The sequence below is a fragment of the Cyprinus carpio genome, chromosome A12 (genome assembly GCF_018340385.1).
Source record: "Cyprinus carpio isolate SPL01 chromosome A12, ASM1834038v1, whole genome shotgun sequence".
NCBI lineage: Eukaryota > Metazoa > Chordata > Actinopteri > Cypriniformes > Cyprinidae > Cyprinus > Cyprinus carpio.
This window is the reverse complement of record NC_056583.1, coordinates 18,806,778-18,833,161: the sequence shown is the minus strand read 5'-3', so window position 1 is coordinate 18,833,161 and position 26,384 is coordinate 18,806,778. Positions and strand designations below refer to the sequence as shown.

The 26,384-nt window shown below is 37.7% G+C and overlaps 1 protein-coding gene across 1 annotated transcript in view; it reads right to left on the bottom strand.

Annotated features, from left to right (window-relative positions):
- baiap2b (BAR/IMD domain containing adaptor protein 2b) overlaps positions 1 to 26,384 on the bottom strand; it is a 52,692-nt gene that overhangs the window by 25,293 nt on the left and 1,015 nt on the right. The window contains exons 2-3 of the mRNA XM_042768009.1: positions 14,638 to 14,713; positions 7,292 to 7,378 (exon numbers count right to left, since the gene is read on the bottom strand). Coding sequence (XP_042623943.1) covers positions 7,292 to 7,378; positions 14,638 to 14,713 — 163 coding nt within the window. The remainder of the gene's footprint in view (positions 1 to 7,291; positions 7,379 to 14,637; positions 14,714 to 26,384) is intronic.

Genomic DNA, 26,384 nt, shown 5'->3' with positions numbered 1-26,384 from the left:
TATTTTTGTCTTTGTTTTCTTTTTCCTTTTTTTCTGTTGTCTTGTCTCTTATTAAACTATAGCTCAACTCTCCTCTCATCTCTTGTTCTTCTCAAATAATTTCAATCTTTCTGTGACCTTGGTAGAAGTCATAAACATCAATACTGAGGGAATTATACAGCACACAGATGTATGTGATAAACTTAAGAACATTTGGACCAAAGTCTCCTCCACTGAGTTCTCCGATACACTTTGCTGCAGAACTTTTATCATTAAATATGATATACATCTGCAGTGCATGGATCTTTCTTCCTGCTGTGCTCACGTATGGCTGTATATCTATAGGCAGAACAAACGAAACCATCAAAATGATCCATATGCTTCAATATAATCAGCCAGTCGTATCTGAAACCGTAAAAGTCAGTGACCCAAGACAAAATGCTGTGACGCCTCATTGAGCTTGAAAACCCAAGGCCTAAATAATTCTTCTTTGGTCATTACTTTGTGGCAGAGGACTGTATACATAACTATTTGAGATTAGCTGATGAGATCATAATGGAGATTGATTACTGCAGCAGAACAGATTCAGGGAGGGGGCCTATGGGTTAGATGTGCTTGGCACCCAAATTCATTTGACAATCAAATATAGAAGTAACATTATCATTCACTGGGACCTACAGGTGGTAAAATAATGAATCCTACTATTGTGAAGTCATAGCTCATGAATATTAATTATGAAACATTTATTTCTGTTCCAAAACCTAGTTAGCGAGTAAATCTCATAATCTCATAACTAACTGATTTATAGCACTTTCTGCAGGCAGCAACTTTGTGCACCATACAAATAGTGCACAGGAGACAACTAATTCCAGTTGATATTGGCATTAGCATGTTGCTAAGCTAACAATATGACAAAAATAGTAAAATAGTATGTCATAGTTAACAAATATATAAAAAATCAATCATTTTTAAGTATTGATTCATCACAATGCATTCTGGGATTGTCTTCTCTGCAAAGAATACATGTAGTGCGGCCTACATGTAGTATTTTAGACCTCTTGAGACCACTTATATTGTCAGCGCACTTATGATACCTTAAAATATTGTCTAGGTTTTGGAAGTTTTGGAAGGCTTACACAAATGGATGTACCAAAACACATAAATGTATTAATATTTATGAGCAAAGCCTTCTCTAAAGCACGACTCATTAATTTGCCTACATGTGAGAGGATAAAATGCTCTTAAAAGAATGTTCTCCAAAAGCTGATCTGATGTAAGTCACAGTGGTGGATCCATTTCAAAGCGACTCTTCTGTTTGCAATGGCATCTGTAGCAGCAATTATCAGCTCTGTGATTCATTCCTCAGAGGTGTTTGAGCCATTTGCTCTTTTTGTGTGTGCTCTGTTTGTGTGTGGAGCGAGAGATACCCAGAGGGTGAGACAATGGCTTTCAGTTTGGTGAGGAAACACTCAAACCATGTTATGACACTACAAATCCCACCGACTTGGAGTGAAAAAGAACGTTTTTCTGTGCCAGCATGCTGCTGCGCTCCCAACATCAGGATGGAGTCAATCACATAATAAAGTGCTATTTCTACGCTTCCTGTGGTGAGCTGGAGTTGAAGGTTTGAGAATGGAGAGAGAGAAACAGCTGTGCATTTCCATACAGAAGAACATTTCCACTGTTTATAAATGTCTTGTTGAATGTTTATTTTGTTTGTATTTTTATTTCATTTTATGCTATATACATTTGATTAGGAATGGATAATATTATTATTAATATTATTATTAATATAAAACCGGCTGATAATGGCTTAAAATGCAAATATCGGCATGGGCCCGGGGTAACACACATGTGCTCAGAGCAATAATGCCCGGTGTGCGAAGTACAAACAAAAAGTGTCTTAGAAAATTTAAATCAATCTATTGTTTTCTGTGAGTGAGTAAACAAGATGATTTTCACATCATTTTTAAGCAAAAATTCTAGGCTACAAGCTCCAGGTTTGACAGTCTTGTGAACAAATGTTGTGTATTTGTTTTATGACCTTATTTCAGTGACTTCAAAATTCAAAAACCACGCATAAACGTTGTTTTCTCAGAAACACAATCATGTACATACATGCTATTTACATATTATTGTAGCCCAGTTTGTACTGAATACAGTGTTTTCAGACTTTAGCCATGTATATGTTTAGAAGCAACTGAAAAAATCACAAAAGTCAGGGCATGTCAAAACTTCTCCAGGCCCCCAAAACCCCCTAGACCTCAGAGGGAAAAAGCTGTAATTTATGTCATAAAATCATGAGTACGGTTTGATTTAAAGGTCAGAAGCTATAGCTTACATGAATGAAAAATAAACAAGACACTTGTGAATTAAACAATTTTATATATACAGATTTATTCATTAATGTGTAATGTTTTTTTTTTTCAAACAGATTATGAAAACTTAAATAAAAAGAACTCTAAAAGATTTTCAGAATTTGTACAATTCTTTTGCTTTAGACCATCTACAAATCTTAAATATTCAAATAAAATATTAAGGATTGCTTTATAGTTGCTTTATAGTTATTTTCAAAGCTTTCAATGTACTCTCATTACAAAAGAACTTCACTGTTTATTTAATTCTCAAAAGTATGTTTTTGTTAAAAACTAACCAAAATGAAAATGAAAAATTAATTGTTTATAATCTCTTTACAGGAGAGACTTGGTGTTGTTTCCAAACAAAAGGAAATATATCGCCCATCGGCCATCAGCCAAAATGAGTTCAAAATTATTTACATATCAGATATCGGCAAAAAATCCAATATCGTGCATCCCTACATTTGATGTTATTGTTCGTTCTGCATGTCAAAACACATCAACCCTAAATGTCATTTTTGATCATTTTATATTTATGTATAAATATTTAAACGTATACATGTATCCTACAAGTGTTTAAATATTTTTTTTTCTTTTTTCTCTGGTTAAAATGATCATTATTCAGCATGGTCAGAAAAGGCTAATAGTTTTGCAGACATGTCCCATTTATTTTCACTGTAAATTAATATATTCACTGTAAATTAATATATAATGTGGGATTTAGCCTTCGGGCTATTCTCCAAATATAAAAAACATGCATTGTGATGTGCAACAGTAGCAAAGAAGCTAAACATACAAAGTCTCAATGTTTGGACTGGAAATCTGATCTGTGAGGCATATTTTGAGGGATTTATTTGAATAGCTTATCACAAACGAGACTGGATGTGTTGCTGGAGTTATTTTGTGACTACATCGAGAGCAAGATGCTTGCTGATGCAGTTAATCGTGTTTAGTCAGAAAACACAGTTGCCTTTCTGCAAATATTTGTGCTCAAGCAAGAATATCCAGGATTTAGAATAATTATCAGCATAAATGGTTGTAATTTGATAGAAAACTCCCAAAGCTAAAACTACAAACGTGACGACAACCTACTGGTGTCACACAGCCATGACGACTGATACCCATATTTGGGCAGGGGGAACAGGAAGCTGTTTAGTATTCCACACACTCGTGAAGCATTGAAGAGGCAGACAGGGGAAGCTGTTTTTGGAAACAATGACATCACCAAGGAGGCATTCTGGGACTCCAAATTCACGGCACGGGCCGCATTCACATTACTCTTGCTCTCTCATTCTCTCTCTAGCGGAACTTCTCCTGTTAAGGCAAGTCTTTCATCTATTTTTAGTTCATGGCTCCCTCTCTCTCCTCAGGCTGGCTGCGTTCCTGCATCAGTGCGTGGGCTGACTGCAGGCGGTGGGTGATGCGATATGCACAAGTGCTGCATTGAAGAATCACCGCGCATCTCTTCACAGCAAGAGACTGCGAGTTATTCAGAGTTGAGGATGCGATGAAGAGGAAGATAATGGCACTTAATGAAATCCCACCATTATCCAGCATCCTGAGAGCAAAGCTCTTGTAATGATATAATGTAATTTCATACATTTTGATCACTTCCGCTCATTTCATTTTAACTGGTCGCTTCCTGAGATTTGACATCATTGTAGGTGCTAATCTAGTCCTGTTTACTTGTTATTCACATTCATCTCAGGTGATTCAATATTTTCTGATAAATCACTTTTGACATCAGGTTGTAACCATTTAACCAATCAGTTGACATTATTTTGTAAATCAACTTATTCTAAATACATAAACATGTCACTAGGTTGTTGGATAAAAAGTCGACATCCATAAGCAATAACACAACAAGTGCACACATACCTCAGGCATGTGAACTGTTCTACCCATCAAGCTTCGTATCGTACATTATTAATACATATGTGGCCGCATTTGTGCAACATCCTTTAAAACCCTTTGGTCCATCTCAGAGACATGCTAACAAGTCCAAGAAGACAGGAACATCTTCACATGGGGCTGACTGTGACGGGCAAAAGTGTCTGACTGTGTGACTAATTTTAAATATTCATGGCCATCATCATGATAGTCTGAGGCCAGTGAAGCCTCCCATCCTCAAAACTGCCTTCCTTATAGCATATAATTATACTAAAGCCAGAAATATGTCTGTATTAATTATTAACGCTGGGCTAAGACATCACTTAAGAGATTTATATAAGTGTGCAGCAATCTGTTGGGTCCACATGGCTGATGGTACAGTTCCCACGTGCTTAAATGCACACACCCTCACCCACACACAAGTCTGCATGTGTATAAATGTATAACACAAACTCATTAAGCCTGTGGCCAAGTTGGATAAAAGTTTCCACTTCATGCCACTGATGTCTTGCTAGCTCATTCAAAGCCTCTGGATCTAAATAACACTGACATTCAACATATGCTTAAAGAACAGAGTCAGACCTGATCCTAACAAAACCTGTCACTCAAACATGAACACACACTTCTTTGTCTTGCTCATGCAAATCAATCATAGTACTCACTCAGAAAGCAACCAGACAAAGGAACAGATATGTTTTGTGGTTATGACATGCATCTGGAGTGCTCTTGGGTCATGTGAAGGGAAAGACTCAATGGCAACGTTTATTAGTGTCGATAAAATGTAAGACAAGAACGAGACTTTAGGGAAACATAGACACATGCACAAGCAACAAACTGTCAACAAATGTGAAGCACTGATACTTATAGGGATGCAAAGATATTTAATCTCTGGCTGATGTTTATGATTAGGCTGTATTCAATATCTGCTGCTACTATAATAAATAATACATATTTGCAGATGGGCCAATATGGTGTCAACATATCAAGCATTCCTAGTAAAAGCTGCATGATGATTCTGATGTAGTTCTCTCATGCTTGACATTCATTGTAAAAGAACAGGCACAGACAGATGACATGAGCATTACTGGAACAGCTATAAAAACAAAAAGATAATCAATCAATGCATGCACACATTAAATACACTATTGAGAGAGGGGGAGTATACTGATGTCTGACTTATTTAACACTTGAATACAAATATGAAAAAGTATTAATCCATGTTTATTCCTTGTCACCATCATAATAACAAATTATTCCTAATATCTACCACAATTGCAGTATAGCAAAATCTCTGTCGATGGACACGTTCTAGTATCGGAGGGAGTAAATGTCACACCACCTAGTCTTATTAATTTTTGAAGATTAAAATATATATATTCTGCATAATCATGAAGGTACAAAACAAACACAGGCATGCTTTAATTTGACTAGTGATGAAAAGGTCTCTAGTGAAAAGGCTGAAAGACATAAATCCTCATTAAACTTTTCTCATTAAACTTTTCATACACAGATATTGCTGCTTTTTAACAATGCTGAGACAGCAGCACTCTAGAAATAGCTCTCGTGCAGACTAAAATATAATCTCATAAAGACTCCAGCTCCGCCTGGCTATACTGTTTTGATATTGAGAATGCTGGAAATCAGGTAACTAATTTCAGGATAAGATGAAGCTGAATTCATTCAAAAAATAACTGTTTACTGATCAAATTATAGCTAGGATCATGAGCTCCATTTAATTTGTATTCAATGAGACACCAATCAGTGAAATGAAAAGATGAATGCTCAGAAAACTTTTTGTGAGATGAACAATGGCAATAATGGTAGTTTAACCAGCTTTCATGTCCCCTCTGTAAGCCTCTCCCCTCCAGTCCTCTTTTAAAGACAAAATATTTTCTGATTCCTGATTTCTGACTCTGATGTGCTTTTAGAAACAGATTATGCTGTAGATTCAACAGCCAGTCCTATCAAGAGTCTCACATTCCACTGAAGTCCGTCTGATTAGACTCAAACTATACCTAGAGTGAAGAACTGGACACACAACCGGACAACAATACTTTGAGCACTGAGGCTCAAACCCACACTCTGGTCAATAAATTTCCTCTTGGAGATCAAAAAACATACCTAACTTGATATAGATCAAATGATAATCAGACTTAAATGCTCTTTTCAGCAGGATACAAAGAGAATAGAACAACACTTCCTGGAAAGGTAAATAGTATTGAGTTATTATTTGTATATTCTGATAAGTATTTGCTGCACCCATTTTACTATTAGTTGCTATGGTGTTTATTTATCAATTATAATCACTGCTACACAAGACAAAGTTACTTTTCTTTCTTAATGCACAAAATTCATAGTGAATTCAAAATGAACATTCATTTTAAATTAATAAATTGGAAAAAATATGCAAAATAAAAATATTATAGATAATAAAACCTTGTTGTGGTGTGCAAAAACTGCCACATTAAATTAAAATATTTCAAGAACATGACTAAAGCCGTTTTATGTAGCAAAGTTGGGACAGGTACCATCTGAAGTGGCATGTATGCTAAAAATACATCAATGTTTTAATATGATTTAAAGGTACAATTAATGCATTTACACAAAACACAATTAAAAATTTATTGTTTGATTTAATGCACAGTGGAATTGCAAAGTTTATGGTTGCGAAACAGCAATTTTGCATATTTTACTGCAAAAGAATTACACACTTAGACTGTTCCTGAAAATTTGAGATGTGTCAAGAATTGTTTTCCGGTCTCATCATGACTCCCTAAATCTAAATTCTAGTTCCTACAGATGAATGATTTTTCATAGAGAGACATTGAAATAAGACAACAGGATAGAATGAACACAATGCAACCAATCACCAATAAGCAAATGAATGAATCTGCAGAGAGTGTACATTTGTACAAAGATAGTGTGTGTTATATCCAAAGATACAGTCTAAAATATTCTGTACTACTCATACATCCAAAGCCATTCACACTGAAACCATTACGTTTTCTCTTTTGCAGTCCCCCTCCCAACTACAGGGGGCACTGCAGCTACAGTCTATAACTCACCAAGATCCTTAGAGCCGTGACTCTCGCTGGCCAGCTCTCCCATCCGCACCAGTGCGTCGAAGTAGCCTTTTGCTGCAAATGTCACACCTGGAAACATGGAAGCATTGGGGACATAAGAATCGGGACTGTGCTAACGTGCTAACCCGAAGCTTCCCTCAACCCACAGGTGCCGCATCTATGGAAACAGGAGTGGTGGATGGGAAAGTTTTAAGCTCTAAATGTTCTATGATGGCTTGGCCAGAGAACTGGGGGATGTGGGGGTGGAGCTTGTGATTGGTTGAGCAATGAAAAGCAAAAGTACCATTACTTAAAAATAAAAAAAAACTAACAAAAAGCTTGATAGTCTCCAAAACGTCAACATTCACATCAGATAGCACATTACTGAGAGCAATCACTCATTCTGTGTGAGGTCCCACCACAGGGACAACTGTGGCTTTTCTGCATCACCAGGGCAGAGAAGGGCTGGCTCTCAATCAGGTTCTCTCGAAGCCAGAGAATCATGGCAGTTTAGTGAGGCAGGACAGTGCCAAGAAGCACAAAGTGGCTTGAAGCATAGTGAAATTTAGAACCAGAAGTTACAGTGCAAGTGGTTAACGAAGGATAGCATACATAGTAGTAGAATAAGACAAGTTCAGCCTTGACTTCATAATTTTAAAATTAAGTAACTGTTAAAATCAGGTAAGAATCCTACAGACCAACACAGCATTTATTTTGATGCAAATGTAAAAGGTTGTGAGGGACAGAAGTACATCCAATTTGTTGTAATATCACATCCAAAATTTCAACAATGTTTTTGAGGGGTTTGAAGTATGCAAACAAAGAATTTTGTTGCTTTGCACATTTGTTTCATGCATTATTGCAATTATACATCAATCAAATGTATAAAAAGTTGCAATCATGGGTCTTGTAATTTTCATTTAAAAAATGAAGGTGATAATTAAAAATACTTTGTAATTTTTATTAGTAAATTTTATTGGTTAGTTCCTAGTCTCACTTAGCCAGACCTTCAGACTGATTTGAAAGGCCAAGGCCCGCCCAGGAGGCCATATGACTGACAGGTAAAGCAACCAATCATGTTTCTCTTTGGCTGCATCATGTTTAGGGGCATGGAAATGTCCCCACAATAACAGACCCAGTGTTTCCCACAGATTTACACTCTATGTGTGGCGGCACTTCCCCTGGGGGAATATATATGTATATAATGTAAATATAAAACAGCAGGCTTATTGAAAGTGCAAATTCACTCTCTGCCAGCAGGAGGCACTTAAGAGTGGCAGAAATAGCGGTTTCCCCGGTAATGGCTGTAATCAAAACACCGCTGCTCTCATGAATGCTACTTTATCAGGCATTATAGGAAAGATTAAATTAAAATGACATCAAGATTTTTCTGAAGACAATCGGTTCCCTTAAAAAAATGATACATTCATATAAAAACACCCATGCTGTGTTTTGATTTTAAAACGTGCAGTGCTCATGTTTATTCAACGAAGTCAAAGCATTTAAAAAAAAATTATATTTGATAGTTGATATTTTGGCGGGTCGCCACAAATAAATCAATGTATGGGAAACCCTGAGACCGGGGTGTAAAACTCTTGGACATATTTTAAAGATTCTATGCCGTGAACTTTGAATATTTCACATAAATCAAATCCAGCATTTAGTTGATTTCGATAAGCGCTCATTGTCACAGTTGTAAACACATCAGCTTTCTTCTGCCATGATGGAGTTTGGCATCACTGTATCTTTGTTTCCAGGTGGAACGTTAAAGAAGGCGACACACACATGTCTCCCATATGCATCAGATGTTCAGCCAACAGTCCATGAATGTGATGTCTGAGGCTTAGACTAGTGAACCGGCAGCCATTTCACCCTGCAGCCCAAGACTGGTCGCCCACTGAAGCTAAGCAAGGTTGAGCCTGGTCAGTACCTGGATGGGAGACCTCCTGGGAAAACTAGGTTGCTGCTGGAAGAGGTGCTAGTGGGGGCCATCAGGGGGTGCTCACCCTGTAGTCTGTGTGGGTCCTAATGCCCCAGTGTAGTGACAGGGACAGTATACTAGGGCTGTGCGATTAATCGAAATCGTAATAAAATCACGATTTGAGTGTGCGCGATTTCTAAATCGCTTTATAGCACGATTTTCCGCGGTCCCGACCTCCCGCAGTATGCTATCCGATCCAGTCAGAATGCAGCGCACCTAAGTGGAGCGCAAGAACAGAACAGACTGGGCATATGCCTACGTAACTCCAGGTTCAGGTTCACACACTGTCTGTGATGCGTATTTTTTCCGAGCCCATGTTAATGGATCAGAGCTTCACACTGCACGCGGTAAAAGATGTGAACAGAAAAGGTTAGAAATCGAGTGGTGCGAAAAGACACGGATTTTATTATTTATTTTTTTTGCCATGTGTCTAGACATTTTGTTTGACATCTTTACTTAGTGATTATTTTGACTTATGTCTGTTCTATAGGCATGTTACAACTTTTTGATAAAGCTCTCATTGGTTTTCTTTTGGCAATATGTTTCAAGTTTATACTGAATGCATTTATGACTAAAGCATGTCTGTGTGTGTCAAAATCGTGATTAAAATCGAAATCGCAAAATTTATCAAAAAAATCGTGATAGGTTTTTTTTTGTCCATATCGCACAGCCCTACAGTATACTGAGAAAAATCACCGTCTTTCGGATGAGACATTAAAAATTCCAGGATGTCCTTCAAAAAAGAGTAGGGGTGTAACCCCGGCATCCTAACCAAATTCGCCCATTGGCCTCTGACCATCATGGCCTCCTAACCATCCCCATACATTGATTGGCTTCATCACTCTGTCTCTTCTCCACTAATAAGCTGGTGTGTGGTGGACGTTCTTGCACAATATGGCTGCTGTCGCATCATCCAGGTGGGTGCTGCACACAGGTGGTGGTTGAGGAGATTCCCCGCTTCTATGAAAAGTGCTTTTAGTGCCCAGAAATGCGCTTTATAAATGTAAATATTGAAATCAAGTGCTATTTTAATGTGTTTTTCAGTGAAGGGAAATATCTGTTAAAGGGCACCTATCATGCAAAATCCACTTTTACTTGTTGTTTGGACATAAATATTTGTTGCCCGTGTGTGAACACAACCACCCTAGAATGATAAAAATCCACCCACTCCTTATTGTTTAATCCCCATTAAACCAAACCAGTCTTATTAGGCATGCCATTTTGATTCTCTTACCATGGCCGCTAACTGACAGTACTGCATTACCATAGTTTCCGCCCTCAGCGAGTTGTGTTTGGTTGTGTACGCTTGTCCTCCATTTCTTTCAGTACGGTGCGAGAAGTAATATTTGACTATAATGCGACAGCATGCCTCACATAAATGTCATGTCGTTATTGTGCTTAAGCTATGTTTTAACCGTAATTTGTGTGCGTGTCATTTTGGTAAAGCACATAGCGAATGTTATCGAAGTATTTGTGTGTGTGTTTGTTGCCTATCTGTTGTTGCAAATGTGCTGTGAACACTATATGTATATAAATGTATCAAATAACCATTCAGAGACATCCTGGTTAATTCTCATATTTGTTTCTTCGGCCGGAGTCTCTCTGTGTCACACTCTGGTTCAAACATGTACGGCTGAACACCGATTCTCTCACTCTCAGTCATGTTGCTACCGGTTGTTTTTTGCTGTAGGTTTGCAACACAGAGATGTATACACCATGCCCTCTTCTGAAGACAGGGCAGGAATGTGTACCTCATTTGCATTTAAAGTGATAAACACCAAAACAGCGATTTTTTAGACACGCCCCAAAAATGACATTTTCAGCATGTTATAATAAATTATCTGTGGGGTATTTTGAGCTGAAACTTCACAGACACATTCTTGGGATACCCAAGACCAATATTACATCTTGTTAAAAGGGGAATAATAGGTGCCCTTTAATGTTTAGTTATGTATGACATTTGAAAGAGTTTCTGTTATGTTGAATTTCTATTGTTATCATTGTGCAGAAGAGTAGAACTTATTGATAGATAACTGCATGTACTACTACTATGAGTCATGATGCTTCGTTCAGTGAGCAGTAGCTTTGCTAATGCTAGTGTAGTAATATAAGTTGTTTTTCCTTCTTAAGCTGTCTAGCTGTATACAGTCTTTAAGATGTACAAGGTAACTCAAAGTTAAATACATACAGGCCTTTACTGAAAATCACAGAATTTTTAGAATCCACTTAAAATAAATGAGGACATTTCAATTATAATTTTAAGTTTACTGGGTCATAGATTAAATAATTTAGGAGATTTTACATGATTTATTCAGGTAGATTCCATAAAGAAATCAAACCCTAAAAAAACTAATCAAAAATATTAATATTGTTACATAAAACGTAATATTTTTACAGTGTAGGAATGATATATCTGTTCCAATATTGAATTGCCCATTATTGGAAAAGCAATTTTATTTTTACATTTTAAATCACTTTTGTTGCCATCTAATCTTTAGCATATCTCAAAATCAATATTCATGTTTTTATACTGTACATTATAATGCACAGCAATGTTATGCCCAAATTCACTTAATAACATTTTATAACATTTGAATTAGTGTTTTAATTTTTATTTATTTAAACAAAATAATGTAGCATTTAATATCAGCCATAAAATTAAAAACCATTTTAATATTGGTGCATCCCTGTCTAATTCAATACACAGTGAAAGTACGCAAGCATTGCATTCTCAGCACTGCCACATGTAGAAGATCTGCTTCTGGCCTCTGTCATTTTGAAAGAACTGTTGTACTTCTATCCCTAACAGCCTTGTTGACAATGACATTCACATCAAATTTAAAATGCCATATGACCATTCCAGTTCAATGTAGCGGGAGTGTTTGGGGGTGGCGGTGGTAAGGCTACACCAATGGCAGCCCAATTCCATATGAATGTATAGACTTATTTGCTAGTGTCCGAGCAAATCCCAGGCTCAGGATAAGGTACGTCCTGGTTGTGAGGGATTAGAGGGGGAAATCTGGGGGCTTTGGTGCTCCAGCGGTTAGGCTGAGTGGTGAGGGGTAAAGGAACGAGAGAGGCAGCCGAAGGAAAGAGGATTACAGAGGTCTGAAAAATAGGATAGAAAGTCTCTCCAACCAACTCTAAGGAAACATTGATCAGCCACAGGAGACAATCCGAAGTTAAAAACCACAGAAAATGCCAATCTAGACCCAGTTATCACATGCCAAGTTTGTATGTGATATTCTCTAGCATAGTGCAGACAGAAGTCTCCAATGTTAAGGTCTTTGGTCACTAATTATTCTTATTCTAATTTTTTTAACCTCCTAACCCTTTCAATCCTTCATTTCTAAGAGTTCTCCAACACTTCCAAGAAAAAGGCAAAGGAGGACCTCAGGCTTAACAGCTGCTTATGCACAAGACATCTGAACATAATTATGTACTCTAGGGCATGCAAATGGACCTCCAAAAATCTCTTTGTCCTAAAGCCACTGTTGAACAATAGAAGCCCTTTTTTATTATTATTATTTTTGTACTATGACATTTTAATTATCTATTAGTTTTACTATTGGTTTCTTGGATTTGCCAAGCAGCCCAAAAACTTGTAAATGCCCGGTGGCCACCATCTGCACTAGTCATTAGTGGGTACTGTGGAGGGTTTCCACTCTGCTGCCTGCAAGACCTGGCATATTTACAACTCAAGCAAATCCCCATGATGGATTCTGTGAACCTTCGTAGCTGCAGCCAAGGCTGATCTACAAGGATGGGAGCGCAAATCTCACTCAAGTTGGGTCTATTTTTAACCTTATCTATCAGACTTCACACTCTCGCACACATACACACACTCTCGCGGTCTACCCTCTAGAGCGTTGGTCTTTTTCTTGTATTTTCTGCCTCATAAAATATTAGATGAAGTCTGGAATGGTGAGGCAAGTGATTGGTTCTCTGCAGTACTTTGCACAGTGCAACTTTACTGAGATTCAATGCTCATCCTACAGCTTCTGCCCTGTCTGTGGAGCTAAACTGAACACAAGAAATCTGTACGCATTATACCCTGAGATCAGACAATGTGGCAGCATTATTTACCTGAAAATAATGCAAATCACGTTGGTTTAGCAACTGTAGAACACCCTAACAATGTGTCCTAACCAGAAGCAATGCAATAAAAGGAACAAGTGATTTAAAAGTTCTTTCACATAAATCAGAATTTTCCTAACAAGCCACGATCACGACTTATCTGTTTTATCTGCTGTTGTTGTTTTTCTATTTTTACGGCCTCACGCCAAGTAAACCTCACCCAGACTGAAATCTCACTGGACCGAAACACTACTTCTCATACATATTAAACATCAAATATGGATGAGGAGAGACTGTGGAAGTAGTAGTAGTAAAAACAATTGTAGTAATTGGCTGTGTTTTGTGATCAATTAGGTGTCTGGTTTGGTTGTTTAGTTTTCATGTTCAGAATACACAGATAAACATGCTTGTCGTCTTGTTGCGTCACACCTGATTAGAATTTGTCATGGAAAGCAGTTTTTTCAATACTGTAAAAAATGAGATATTGTTAGTAAATTATTATTCTCAGAATAAAGCATTGCGCAAGAAAGAGGCGATGCAAAAAAGGAAATTTAATTGTTGGTCTGAACACCAGATACCTGTGCTACCTAGTGTTGTTTTTGCCATACTTCGTCCTGCTTGTAGTGACGTATCATTCTTGTCCTCAATATACATCTTTCATGTTCCCTTTTTCGCTCCCTCCATGGGACTGTGTCTGCTCCCAAAGCTCTCTCTGGCCTATTTACGCCTGTCCTCTGTTCCATTTTACTCTCCCTTTCTCCCAGTGCATATTTTTGCTTAGAAACGTCTACGTCTTTGTCCTTGCCCAGTCAACATCTCAAAAAAACACACATGAAGGTCTGCACATATAACAGAAATACATCATTGATTGTCATTGGTTACATATAGGTTATGTGATAGCTCTGGAGATGCAACATGCATGAACCGTATGGATGTTTAGGGGATGGTGCAAATGGGTTTAGACATTTAACATTCTATGACATCACCACTACGAGAGAACAGGAAGTCTTCCGCCCCACAAACAAAAACATTAATTCTTAACAAACATTCAACAAACATTTAAACAACATTCTACTAGAGTTCTATGCAAGAATTTGAGTTTGCATATTAGCAATAACAAATCTCAGATGCTATTCAGAAAGGTGTATGCGACCAAGGAGTGGCACTCCCTGTAGCCATGAATTTCAAGCAGTATCTTCTCATAAATTAAAGCAGACCAATGAAACAAGAGCTTGAATAGCTGGCTCATTAACTGCAAGAGAGATAAAGAACAAGCCACTGATGTACTCACTGGAGAGGGCCTTCTCGTAAGTCTTCCCCATGGCAACAAAGTTCCTTAAGCAAGGGTTGAACTGCTCCATGATGGACTGAAACAGAAATAGCACAGTTTTAGTCAGAACAACAGCAGCAGTCACCATTTAGCATTCATTCTCACCACTACCAAGAACACCAATGGGACAAACACAATGGCAAGTCAGATCTCACAGGGATGTAGAAAATTAAACATCTGTTTCTAAGTCTACATTACAATAAAGTGTCTGTCTATTGGGGATAAGTGTGGATATGAAGATGCAGAGTATGTGCAGATACCAAGAAAAGATGGATAGAGAGAGAAAGAGAGGGCCAGAGCTCTCACGCCCCCAGCTTTCAGGACACTCTCATTAGTGAGACTTTGAGGGCATTGTGTCAGTTGGGATTTGTCATTCCTCCGTTGCTTGTGGGCACAGGATTGTGGGAGTATGTGGAGATCTACCCACAGCCTGACTCACCTAATCCAAAATCAAGAGTTGCCCTTTAAAATCTATTCATTTCTGCTGAAACTCCTCATTTCAGAGTTTCAGCAGAAATTAATAGATTTTAAAGGAGGAGACCTTTTCCTCTTCTCAAAAGAGCTTTGCTGGTCCATTCAGAGTTAAATCTCTTGACAAATTTGTTCTGAGAACATTTTCCCCAGAGTCACTTTGCTCCTGTTTCTACAGGCTTCATCACGGTTTTGAAAACAACAGGGCAGCATATAAAAGGACAGAGGAAGGGTTCAAGAAGAGTATACCAGAAGACAGAGTCTAAGACAGTTACGAAGAAAACAGCAATAAAGCACTGTACAATACAAATACTGTGGCAGCTGTGGAGAGAGAATGAAGCTATATGAATGAAAGCCTCCACTCTGGGTTTAACAGAATTGGAGTGAAGTTGTTTATGTACTCAATTAAGGTCGACAGTAAACTGATTGCTTGGGAATATCCCAAATCCCCCCCACCCTGTGCTCCAGTTACAATGAAAGCAGGTTCCCTGTGAAAATGAGGACAAAGACAGACTGCTTCAATCTGTTGCTGCAATGCAAACTGTGATTCAGAGGTCTTCAGAAATGGACTATGCCAAAATACTACTACTAATAATAATAAATTAACCTTAAGGAACATGCAATGAATAGATTTTTTCATTTGAATTTTTTTTATTTGCCAATATGAAAATATAATATATTATAATATTTGTACACTATCGTGAGGTTGTTTTTTTTGTACGTGTTTAAAAACAGCAATCTTTTAAAATATTTTGTCGGCTTTCACTATCACGTCTTATCTAACAACATCTTAACTCACAATTATTTCTTATGTAATTCATCATCTGTTGCATGCAATCATACAGCAGAGTCTGTCCAGCGGTACTAATCCTCATTATAAAATCAAGGAAAGGGGAAATGCAGACCATCAAAGAAACACCAGCAGAAGATGTGAGAAGGAAATAGAGGCACAGGAGAAAATCATGGCAAGCACAGCTGGAATGTTTTCATCAAGGAAGGATTTACACAGACACAGTTTGATAGATCTCACTGCACCACATTCCTGTGAGATAAAAGCACATGATCGCATTCATGAGGTGAAATATACAACTGGTATTCATGTAACGACCAGGGTGCTTTATGCATGTCAGGTTTTGGCAAAACAAAATGCAGAAGTGTATAATTTCTGCACATTTTAATGTCCACTAATGTCCCACTTAAGTGCTGTGGTTAAACATAAAGCAATCATAAGAGAGTAAATGAACAGAATGCAATGCACTGGAAACCTTAAAATCTCATCCATTCTATGTGTACATGGGAAAGATTAAAAATCACTAAGCAAATAAATTTAACCAAATTATTTTCCTCTCCACAACAGTTTCCATAGAGCTCTGTCCTAGAGAAATCAGCATTATACATGAACCAGTGCCAAGCTGATGTCCACCCAACATCTTATCATTAAAAGCGTTAAAAACACTCCACTGGGAAAACTCTCTTTCCTTGATTAGTCCCACAGCAATCAATCTATGTTTAACAAGCATGAACGAGAGCAACCAAACCCCCGATTAGGTGTCATTTCCTTTTCTGTGTGGCTCTGCCAGACACAAAACACAGATTTCCATTTAATTTTTCAGCATGGTAATACGTTGAGAAATGGGAGAACGGTTAGTATTTGTTGAACTAGCAGGATTGTAAACATACCTCATTTACCATAAACACACCCTTATGCATCAAAACCTACCTTGGTGCTATATAAACCTGCTACAACACAAACCTGTGATGTGAAACTAATGCAGCTGCAGTCTCAGACAGCTTGGAAAAGATTGATGAATGTAATCAACTCTTGCATCTTTGTGTGTGTGTGCAGTCCAATAGCAATCTATGCTTCAATGTCAGGTGGTTACATAAAAATGCTTCTTTATGTCTTCAATATACATAGTAAAACATGGTTAAAGCAGTTGTGTGGTCACAGATGTAAGCTGTAGTCTGGTTAAGACTTCCTGCTGTTCAGCATTATGTAATGTTCTTGAGTCTTACAGCTTCAGGACAATTGAGTAGGATAATGATGATGTGTATTAATCAGTGTGTCTGAGTATGTATTTGAACCCAAATGCTAGGGTTAATTTTCAGCGGCTAACCTTCTGTTCCAAGCATTGCATTGCACTGTCAATTAATTTGATTATTCAGTGCTGGAAATTACCTAAAAATCAATTCTGAAAAAAGTTTCACTCGCTACAAGCTTGCTACAAGGTGACCCGGACTTTAAATACTGTATGTATTTTTCCAGCTCGACACACTTTCACTTGTTCAGAAAGACCCCTTGCACCCTGAAACACTGTAATTTACATATTGTAAGATCATCTAGTAAACAACACATTTTAGCTTTATAACACGCACTCAGAGATGTAAAAGCAATATGCAATACATATACCTCCTCCTACGTCTCATGAGCAGAAACTTCATGTTCATACATATGTATTGAAATTAAATAAATTCTTGTTTATCATGCAAAAATGTATTAAATGTATACACACATATTGTTCTTTCCCAAGATATTTTGATATTTAAAATTCACCCTATGTATTTTCAAAATCCACATTAATGATTTTATTATAAACAATTAATCAATGAATATTTTTCATCCTTGTAATTATTAATCATAATGTCATGATTTGATCTTCTAGTGAAAAGACTGGTGACGTATGTCTGACCTCTCTAAAAATTTCATCTACTTAAACCCTGTCTCTTTCTTATAATCAACAATCTTGCAAGCTCAATTTCAGCTGATTGCCTCCATCCAATCAACAATTGATTGTCAGAACCAAGTTCCGCCCTACATTTTTTTCTTTTTCAATAATTTAGCTCAGATGAAAGTTACAGTACCGACAAAAAGATCTGCCTTTACTTCTATTTCATCGCGACTTTAAAGGATTGATATTTAACCACTTCCTTCATAAAAACTCCAAGCTTCAAGAAAACAGTGACTCGAGATCAATTTTACCATTTTATTACGCTATGACACTAACAGCAAGAGTATTAGACTCTGATCTGGGTATTCTGCAGAGGCTGCCACCATCTTCCACATTGGACAAAGATCTTTTCTTGTCCACTGCGGATGCTGCAAGTCATTTAGTTACAGCTGTCTCACTCCTACAAGCCGCCATGTCGCTCATCTTACCAATTTCCATTTCAGATGAGCCTGTCTGTGTGCATGTGTGGGTGTATGTGTGCCTGTGCGAGTTCACCGTGAACATCAGCACTGTGTGCATCCCACTTCAGAGTGAGCTTGGAGAGGTGAGATGGAGAAAGAACGACTTCCTTGCCCAAATATGGTTGTGTCGGAATTCCCCCGCATTACTCTTTGCTACAGTGCATTCCTATTCCCTGCACGTTTGGATTGTACCATCTGATCACAGCAAGAGGGGGATTTTGTGCAGCTAGAGCTCATTACCTTTGACTGAAGGAACACTGTGTCCCCCTCCATCCCAACACCTTAATCCATTCACAGAAATGCAGATTTAAATTTCAGTGAAAGGAGACAACGATGAATCCAGTTGTGATGCATGTGCTGGTACATGTGCCTGTGTATAATGAATGTATATAATGGGGCTGTGTGTGTGCAGGTTCCTGCACATAAACACAGTTTCGTCTCTCTGCTGGTGTACCCTCCCGTGAGATCTCAAATGAAATGTCACAGCAAAGATTCCAGCATTTCCCAATTATCTCCTCCTGTCTCAAACACACACATACGTCAAACCATTCCCCTTCCTCTCACCTTCAATCAGTGTCTCTTATTCTGCTGTATTCCTCCTCTTTCCCTCTCTAACTGTTAAATACACCAAAATTTAAAGTATATAAGAAATTATATTTTGCATGCCTATTTTAGCTTCATTATGATTTTCCCCCATTGTGTGGTTTTCATGACAATTAAATTCTCATTACTATAATGCAAAACACAATTTGATATTACTGTAATATAGTTTAATAAACCATCTTGTTTATAATCATTTAAATAAGCACAAAATAATTTCAGTATAACAAATATCATGACATAGTTCAGTTATTGTGGTTGCGTGTGTGTGTGTGTGTATATACACAAATATATATATATATATATATATATATATATATATATATATATATATATATATATATATATATATATATATATATATATATATATATATATATATATAATCATTTATCAATAATTAACAATTAACCTTTCACAAAATGTATCATTATTTAATCATTTTTAGTATAGTTAATTATTTTATAGTATTTAGAATTTGTCAGGGATTCTTTTCCCTTTTTCTCCACTTTTTTCATTATATGCTACCTAGAATTGGAAGCAATATATATTATATGCAAAATATAATTTCTTTTTTTTTCTTTTGATTTGTGCTTGAAATATGAGATGAATATTCTCAGACATTTTTTGACAATTTACATAAGATTCACTCTGCTAGACTGCTACCACATCATTTGCAGGGCGAATTTGCAATTTGCAGGACGATCAAGACAATTATAGAACCTAATCACTGTAACCTTAAACATTTGTGCATCAGGGATATTATAATAGGTTTCTCTCATTGCTTGCCAATTCCATCCTCCGTCCTTTCTCTGGTACCCACTCAAACCACTCTGCCTGGCAGGCATGACAGTAGTATGTTTGCCCTGCCAGTGTTTATTCATAACAGGCATGACAGAAACAGACCACTCTTCAATCACATTATATCCATCATGGCTGCCAAAGGACCACATTAGCCCACATTAGATTGGAATGAGGTGGGATGGACCCAAAATATTCAAATCACCATCATCATCAAGAGATGTGTTGATTGAAGACATGTCTAAAGACCAAAATACCTCTCAGACACCTAAGCACTTTGTACTATTAGATATTTTTTATCAGTAAACCTGATGTGGAATTTAACATCAAGCTGCTTAAGTAATTATTTTAATTAATTTCTTTATAATCACTCAGATTTTGTGTATCTGTGTGATTTTTATATGAAAGTACAAAAACATTTTGTGCCTGCAAGGACACAATAATCTGGTGTGGCAAAATAAAATCTTTCCCTCCTCTTTTTCTCATTCACTCTTTCATCATCACTGACATTCAAACAGCTGGCCTGCCTCTCACCTACAAATCACACAGAGACAACAGTGCGGTCTCTCTCTCCATCTGGGTGCACACATAAAACTCTTTAATCTGGTTTTTACTAACCCATAGCTTTAACCACAACACCACATCAACAACAATACAGTCTTCTGTTACATTAGAGCACTGACTAAAGGCCCATTCACACCAAAAATGATACCTATATTAGCGTCCACACCAACTCGAGATAATGTTCTGTTTATTATAAGCATGCACTGCAGTTTTGTTGTCTGCCACTTTAAATGCCCAACCTCTTTGATGCAGGATGGATTTTGACTGGCAGTCAATGAACACTTATTAAGAGTTTTTATAGAACTAATATTAGTTTGAATGACAAGTTCTGTTAACCAGCCAATCAGAAACTGTTAATGCTGGTCCAGATTAATTTACCCAAATACTAGCCAATTTATAGTCCTGTTTTACACACATGTGCCTGTCATTAGTTAGAACCAGCCACGTGGATTATAGGGGTGTGAATCGTCACTAGTTTCACGATTCAATTCGATTACGATTATCAAGTCAACGATTCGATATCACGATGCATCATGGTTATATCAAATTAATTTTATAAGCAGGCTACTTTTTAAAATAATTACAAATTAATAATAAATCAAAACAATTGTTAAGAACTTAACCAAATAAATATAGTTTCAAGCAAATATAAAGTAATAAAGGGGGGGAAAGACAAGTACAAGTTATAAACAAAAAGTACTCTAAGTGTCCGAAGGTTTGCAGGCAATCATAGTTACGTGTTTTTCTTTTTTCCTCAGCATTATTGCTGTTTGATTATTACTGATGAGATCATAGACAGTGGCAGCTTTAATAGGCTGCATTCCACTAATGCACAGATCTATTTCGACATATCAGATGTTTTGTCCTGTTCTGAAAACATAACTGACTGTGTTGTTTACATCAATTTCGCATCATAAAAGTATTCAGAGATGCAAGTGCATTTAACCACAGCCGCAATCAAGCTTCAGGACAAACAAACACAAAGCAAACGTGAAAGTTTTTCAGTACATGAGTTTTGTACATCTAATATGTACTGCATTCCAAACGGCATCAATGAAAGCACATCTAAAGTAAAACACTGAAATAACGGCGGGTGGAAGCACACGCCGTCAAGCAATGTGACATGTCTCACAGGGCTGTGCAATGAGGCCCGCAGCAATGTGCCCAGATCTTGGATTTAAAAATATGGGATGCAATTTTTATTCTCGCATGACAAGCATGTATGCGAATGACATCAGTAGGCTATAATCGATTATGGTCTATTACTGCATCGACACAGAATCGTCCACGTCCGCATCACGATGCATCAATGCAACAATTAATTGCAACACCCCTAGTGAACTGACAGCCAATACACTGTGAAAATGTATTTTCAATGAAGAAAAGTAACAACAGAGGTGACTGTGGTTTTCAGCAAGATTCCAGAAAACAAGACATATATTAATAAATAAAACATGGCATAATGAAGGAAGGCGGCACACTCATAATGCAGCCATCTGTAAGTACCAGGCTTCTGCATAAAGTTGTAAGCTTTGCACTTTACGGAGCTTTTATGATCTACTTGTCTCAACTAAGAATCCCGTTCCCTTTAGAGGTACACAGACAGTCAAAAACACAGACGCAAACACAGTCCAACAGCTTTCGTCCAACATGCTGTTAAGCTACCATCTGTCTTCTATCTAAAAGCTTACAACACAAAAACAAACAAAAATATTATTTAGAACGGATTTTAATGACATCTATATTCTTTTAAGGCTCTCCAGATGACTTGGACTGAGATGAGAGGAAAAGTTGAAACTAGGAATTGTTATATAACACCAAAACAAAGGCGCAAGGGGACACATACTGTGCTTTTCTAATTGCTGTGCATATGAATTGGGAAATCAAAACACACTAATTGACCTCACCCAAAACTCATAACAAGCCTATAAAGAAATCCCCACTCTGCCCTTACAATCCACTTTATTTTATTGAGAACACACCCCTGAACACAAAACAAATACACACACACACACACACACACACACAAAACAAAGGAACTGCTCTGGGCAGCAATAAGTAATGTCGTTGTCATTAAATGTGACTTAAAGGTAATTGTTAACAGTTTTACCAGTTGCACTAGTCAGTGTAAATTACAAGTAAAATTATTTGTTGAATTATCCCCTAATATCTCCATCTGTTTGGAGGGAAAAGGGGGAAAATATTCCTCTTTTAAGAAAATATTAATGAGCATTATTCAGCCTGATATCTACATCAACAGAAGTGTGGCCCAGTAAAAGGCCAGTTCAAGCGTGGAAATGTGGTCAAGGTGTGGGCAGTGCAGTGTGGTACGAAAGAAACTGCCTCCAACAGATGACAATATCTTTGAGGTCTGACTGTCCTACTCACCGTGGGCAAAGACAAGGCTGAACTCACTCACAACCCCTACGCTTTGGCAGAGGCACATTCTCACAACAGGACCATTCGGTCTGCGAGACACTACCCCATACACACACACACACACGGACTCACACACAGAGACAGAGGCACATGCAGGTACTGACACACATACTCCATCGGCCCGTGAGACACTGCCCACACACACTGGCAGATGCAGGCTGAGTCACTCGTAAGTGCAGACGGGTGGATTTCAGCTCCCAGGGTGATGTGGGATTACTAAGCAGCTGCCAGGCATACACACAAACATACATATCGACACACTCCCAAATTCACACTTGAAGTTGGACAAAGAATTGCAGACAGATCGAGTTGAACATAAGACGTGCTACATGAAATATGCATTCGCGGAATTCATTGAAAAAAAATGGCAGATTTCCACAAACTGACATTCCTGTCATTCAAGCTCTACACATTATTACACCTTTCATATTTGTTTATTAAACAGTTTTATAATGTTTTCTGCTACTCTGCTACTTCTGCTACTTTTCTGCTACTTTACAGAAAACATTTTAGGGAGTTTACATTTCTGTCAATTTTAGCAGATTTCCCCCCAAAATCAGTGCAGAAACTGCAACAAGCATTAAAAGCATTTAAAAAATTAAAAGCATTAAAAAAGACAAAGCAGCCAGTTACATGAATATACAGTAAAACAATTTTAGATTTGCATAAGGACCTAGATTTTACTTTGGACATCAAGTAGCAACCCAACACAGTAGTAAAATTGTTAATTATACCAAAGTAACCTCAAAAACAAAGAAATTCAATAGGCTTAACAATATGCAAAAAAGAATATAGTGGAACCACTTACTACCTAGAATACTAGAGCAGTTTGTTCATGGTTTGAGGTCCCCATTTGGTTTGAGTAATCCATCTATTTTGGCATCTCTCAAATTTGACTACTTCCTACTAAGTAACTAGGGATGCATCCATCCGATACTCAGGATCGGTATCGGCTCCGATACTGGCATTTTCTGTGGATTGGGCACTGGTCAGACGAGACATATCCAAATCCGATGTGCATATACTATTCTGTGTTATTGTTGAGCCCCACGAAAGGCACAAAAACATTATAAAGCACCAAAAAGTGTTCGTGCACTATATTTCAAGTGTTCTGAAGCTGATCCATAGTTCAATGTAAGGTACAGATTAATATTGAAGTCATTAAATTCAAGTTCACGTAAACTCTTCTTTCCGCTGCGGCTGTCTGTCATCCTCCATTCAGCAATCAAACTGTGTGTCGGGTTCGGTTACTACAGTCGAAACGATGAAACTCTCTTCAACAGCGCATAGTAACTTTTAAAACAGTTAAAAGAACAGGCTCAATAAACTAACGCACAGATTTAATACACTACGTATCAATATCTTTTCCCTTTGTACTAGTGATGTCTGGTTCGCGAACAAATCATTCGATTTATCTGGTTATGTGGCCTAGTGGTTAGAGAGTTTGACTCCTAACTCTAAGGTTCTGGGTTCGAGTCTCGGGCCGGCAATACCACGACTGAGGTGCCCTTGAGCAAGGCACCGAATCCCCAACTGCTGCCCCTTGCTCCGGGTGTGTGTTCACGGTGTTGGTGTGTGTTCACTGCTGTGTGTGTGTGTGCACTTTGGATGGGTCAAATGCAGAGCACAAATTCTGAGTATGGGTCACCTTACCTGGCTGTATGTCACGTCACTTGTCACTCACTTACACGAAATAAACAATGAGATGGTCAAAACGCTAATTAAAACATCACAGTTTCAGTCAACATTTCAGCACTACAAAACTATTCTGGCCGACATTAAAAAAAAAAAAAAAGTTTAACTAAAAACACTTGAACCAGCTAATCAAGGTCTTCATGATCACCTAAAAACTAAGTTTGTTGAAGCAGGTTGTTGTGTTGGAGCTAAATTCTGCAGGACCGTGACCCTTCAGGAGCTGGGTTTGACACACCTGCTGTAGAGTTTTACCAGACTCTCCACCTTTGATGTCAACAACAAAAGATACAAGGACCCTTTCCTCTGCCCTTTTAAAAGTTGCTAACAAGCCTATTTATATTGCCATCTCAACAATGAATGATTACATGTTACATTGTATTTTATGATTTGCATTTTACAGTGTTCGCCCTGTTGTCTGTGACAGAACCGACCCAAATTTCTGGATCACGTCCCTCCAGTTGAGAACCGCTGATGTGAAAGATGATGCCTGATGCTGTCAAATGGTCCACTACTTCGTTCTTCCATCTGTGAGTGCAGTTTATTGCTCTGCTGCATCCGCTGTCTCTTTAGTTCTTATAATAGAGGACCCCACTGTGGCCTCACAAAACCCATAATTATACAAATCACAGAGCCTAAATAAGCTAAGAGACCCAATGAGGAATGAATATCCTCCCACTTAGAGTCTGAAAGGACAAAACAACCTCAATGCTCAAAGCTAGAGGTAACATTGGTCATGACTTGAGTTCCCACTTCTCAACGCTACAGGACATTGAAATAATGATCCCCAACAGAGGTTTAAATCATTTTTCTTTGAGCTGGCTACAGTAGATATAGGTTTTAAAGTGGTCTGTTCTATAAATGATGGGTACATCCTACCTAAAATCATCCTATCTATGAGAGAACATTGGAAATACATAAGCTTGAGGTCTTTAGTTAATCCTGAGACAATCAATCAAGTACAGTCCAGCAGAAAAATGTCAATTTTCCTCAAAGGTCATAACATTGGAAATGGTTTCATTGTAAATACTCTGCAACTTCTGCCTTCAACAAGAAGATAATACTAATGCATGCAAAATAATCCAGAAGGAGGATTATGTGGTCAAGAAACACCCAGTTATTAAACTAAAGCTTTTCTTTCGGCTGGTTACACAACTTTTTTAAGCTCATGAAAAATGTATCTCCACATTCAACGTAAGACATACAGTACTAGACAACTAATTTCCTTCTTCAGATATTATCATGACATCATTTTGACTTCAGCCTTTCCAAGTTAGAGCAGCATCCCTGTTAGTTTACATATGTATTCACTCCTGTCAAATGTGGTTATGCCATGATGTCTCATTTTCACACATCACATTAAACCATAGCCTTAAAAAGTGCATTTGCTACATGGTTTCTGGCAGAAACACTCCGTTCTCTTTTCTGCACAATTTTTCTCTACCCACAAAGAAAAGTTCAAAGCTTAGAAAAACGCCGCCCCTGCCCAAGAAATAACAGTGTCCCTTCATTCTCTAGCCAAGGATATTAGCTCCATGGGTTGGAATTAACAGCCTAAACATTAAAGTCCCTTAACAGATGTCTGCAGGATTGGACTAACACACTTCACTGGGTCAGTCTCAGCAGCCACCAAGGTTTAGTTTGGTGAGTCAGGTGGTTTCAAAGAGATATGCTACAACAGACACGAGCTCCACAAGGGAAACTCTGGCAGAGAAAAGAAATAAATAGATGTTCTTATTCGTGTGCTGTGGGGATCCATGCAAGTGCATTAATCACTCTTTCCTGATGGGACTCAGATATGCTCCATCTGTTTTACACAATCAGTTTCATACCACATTACCAACCGAGAACTCATTTAGAGCAAAACAAATCCATGGTTACAAACACACACACACACACACACTAACACCTTCAAAGACAGGGCAAGCATTAATATATTAAGCCTATGACA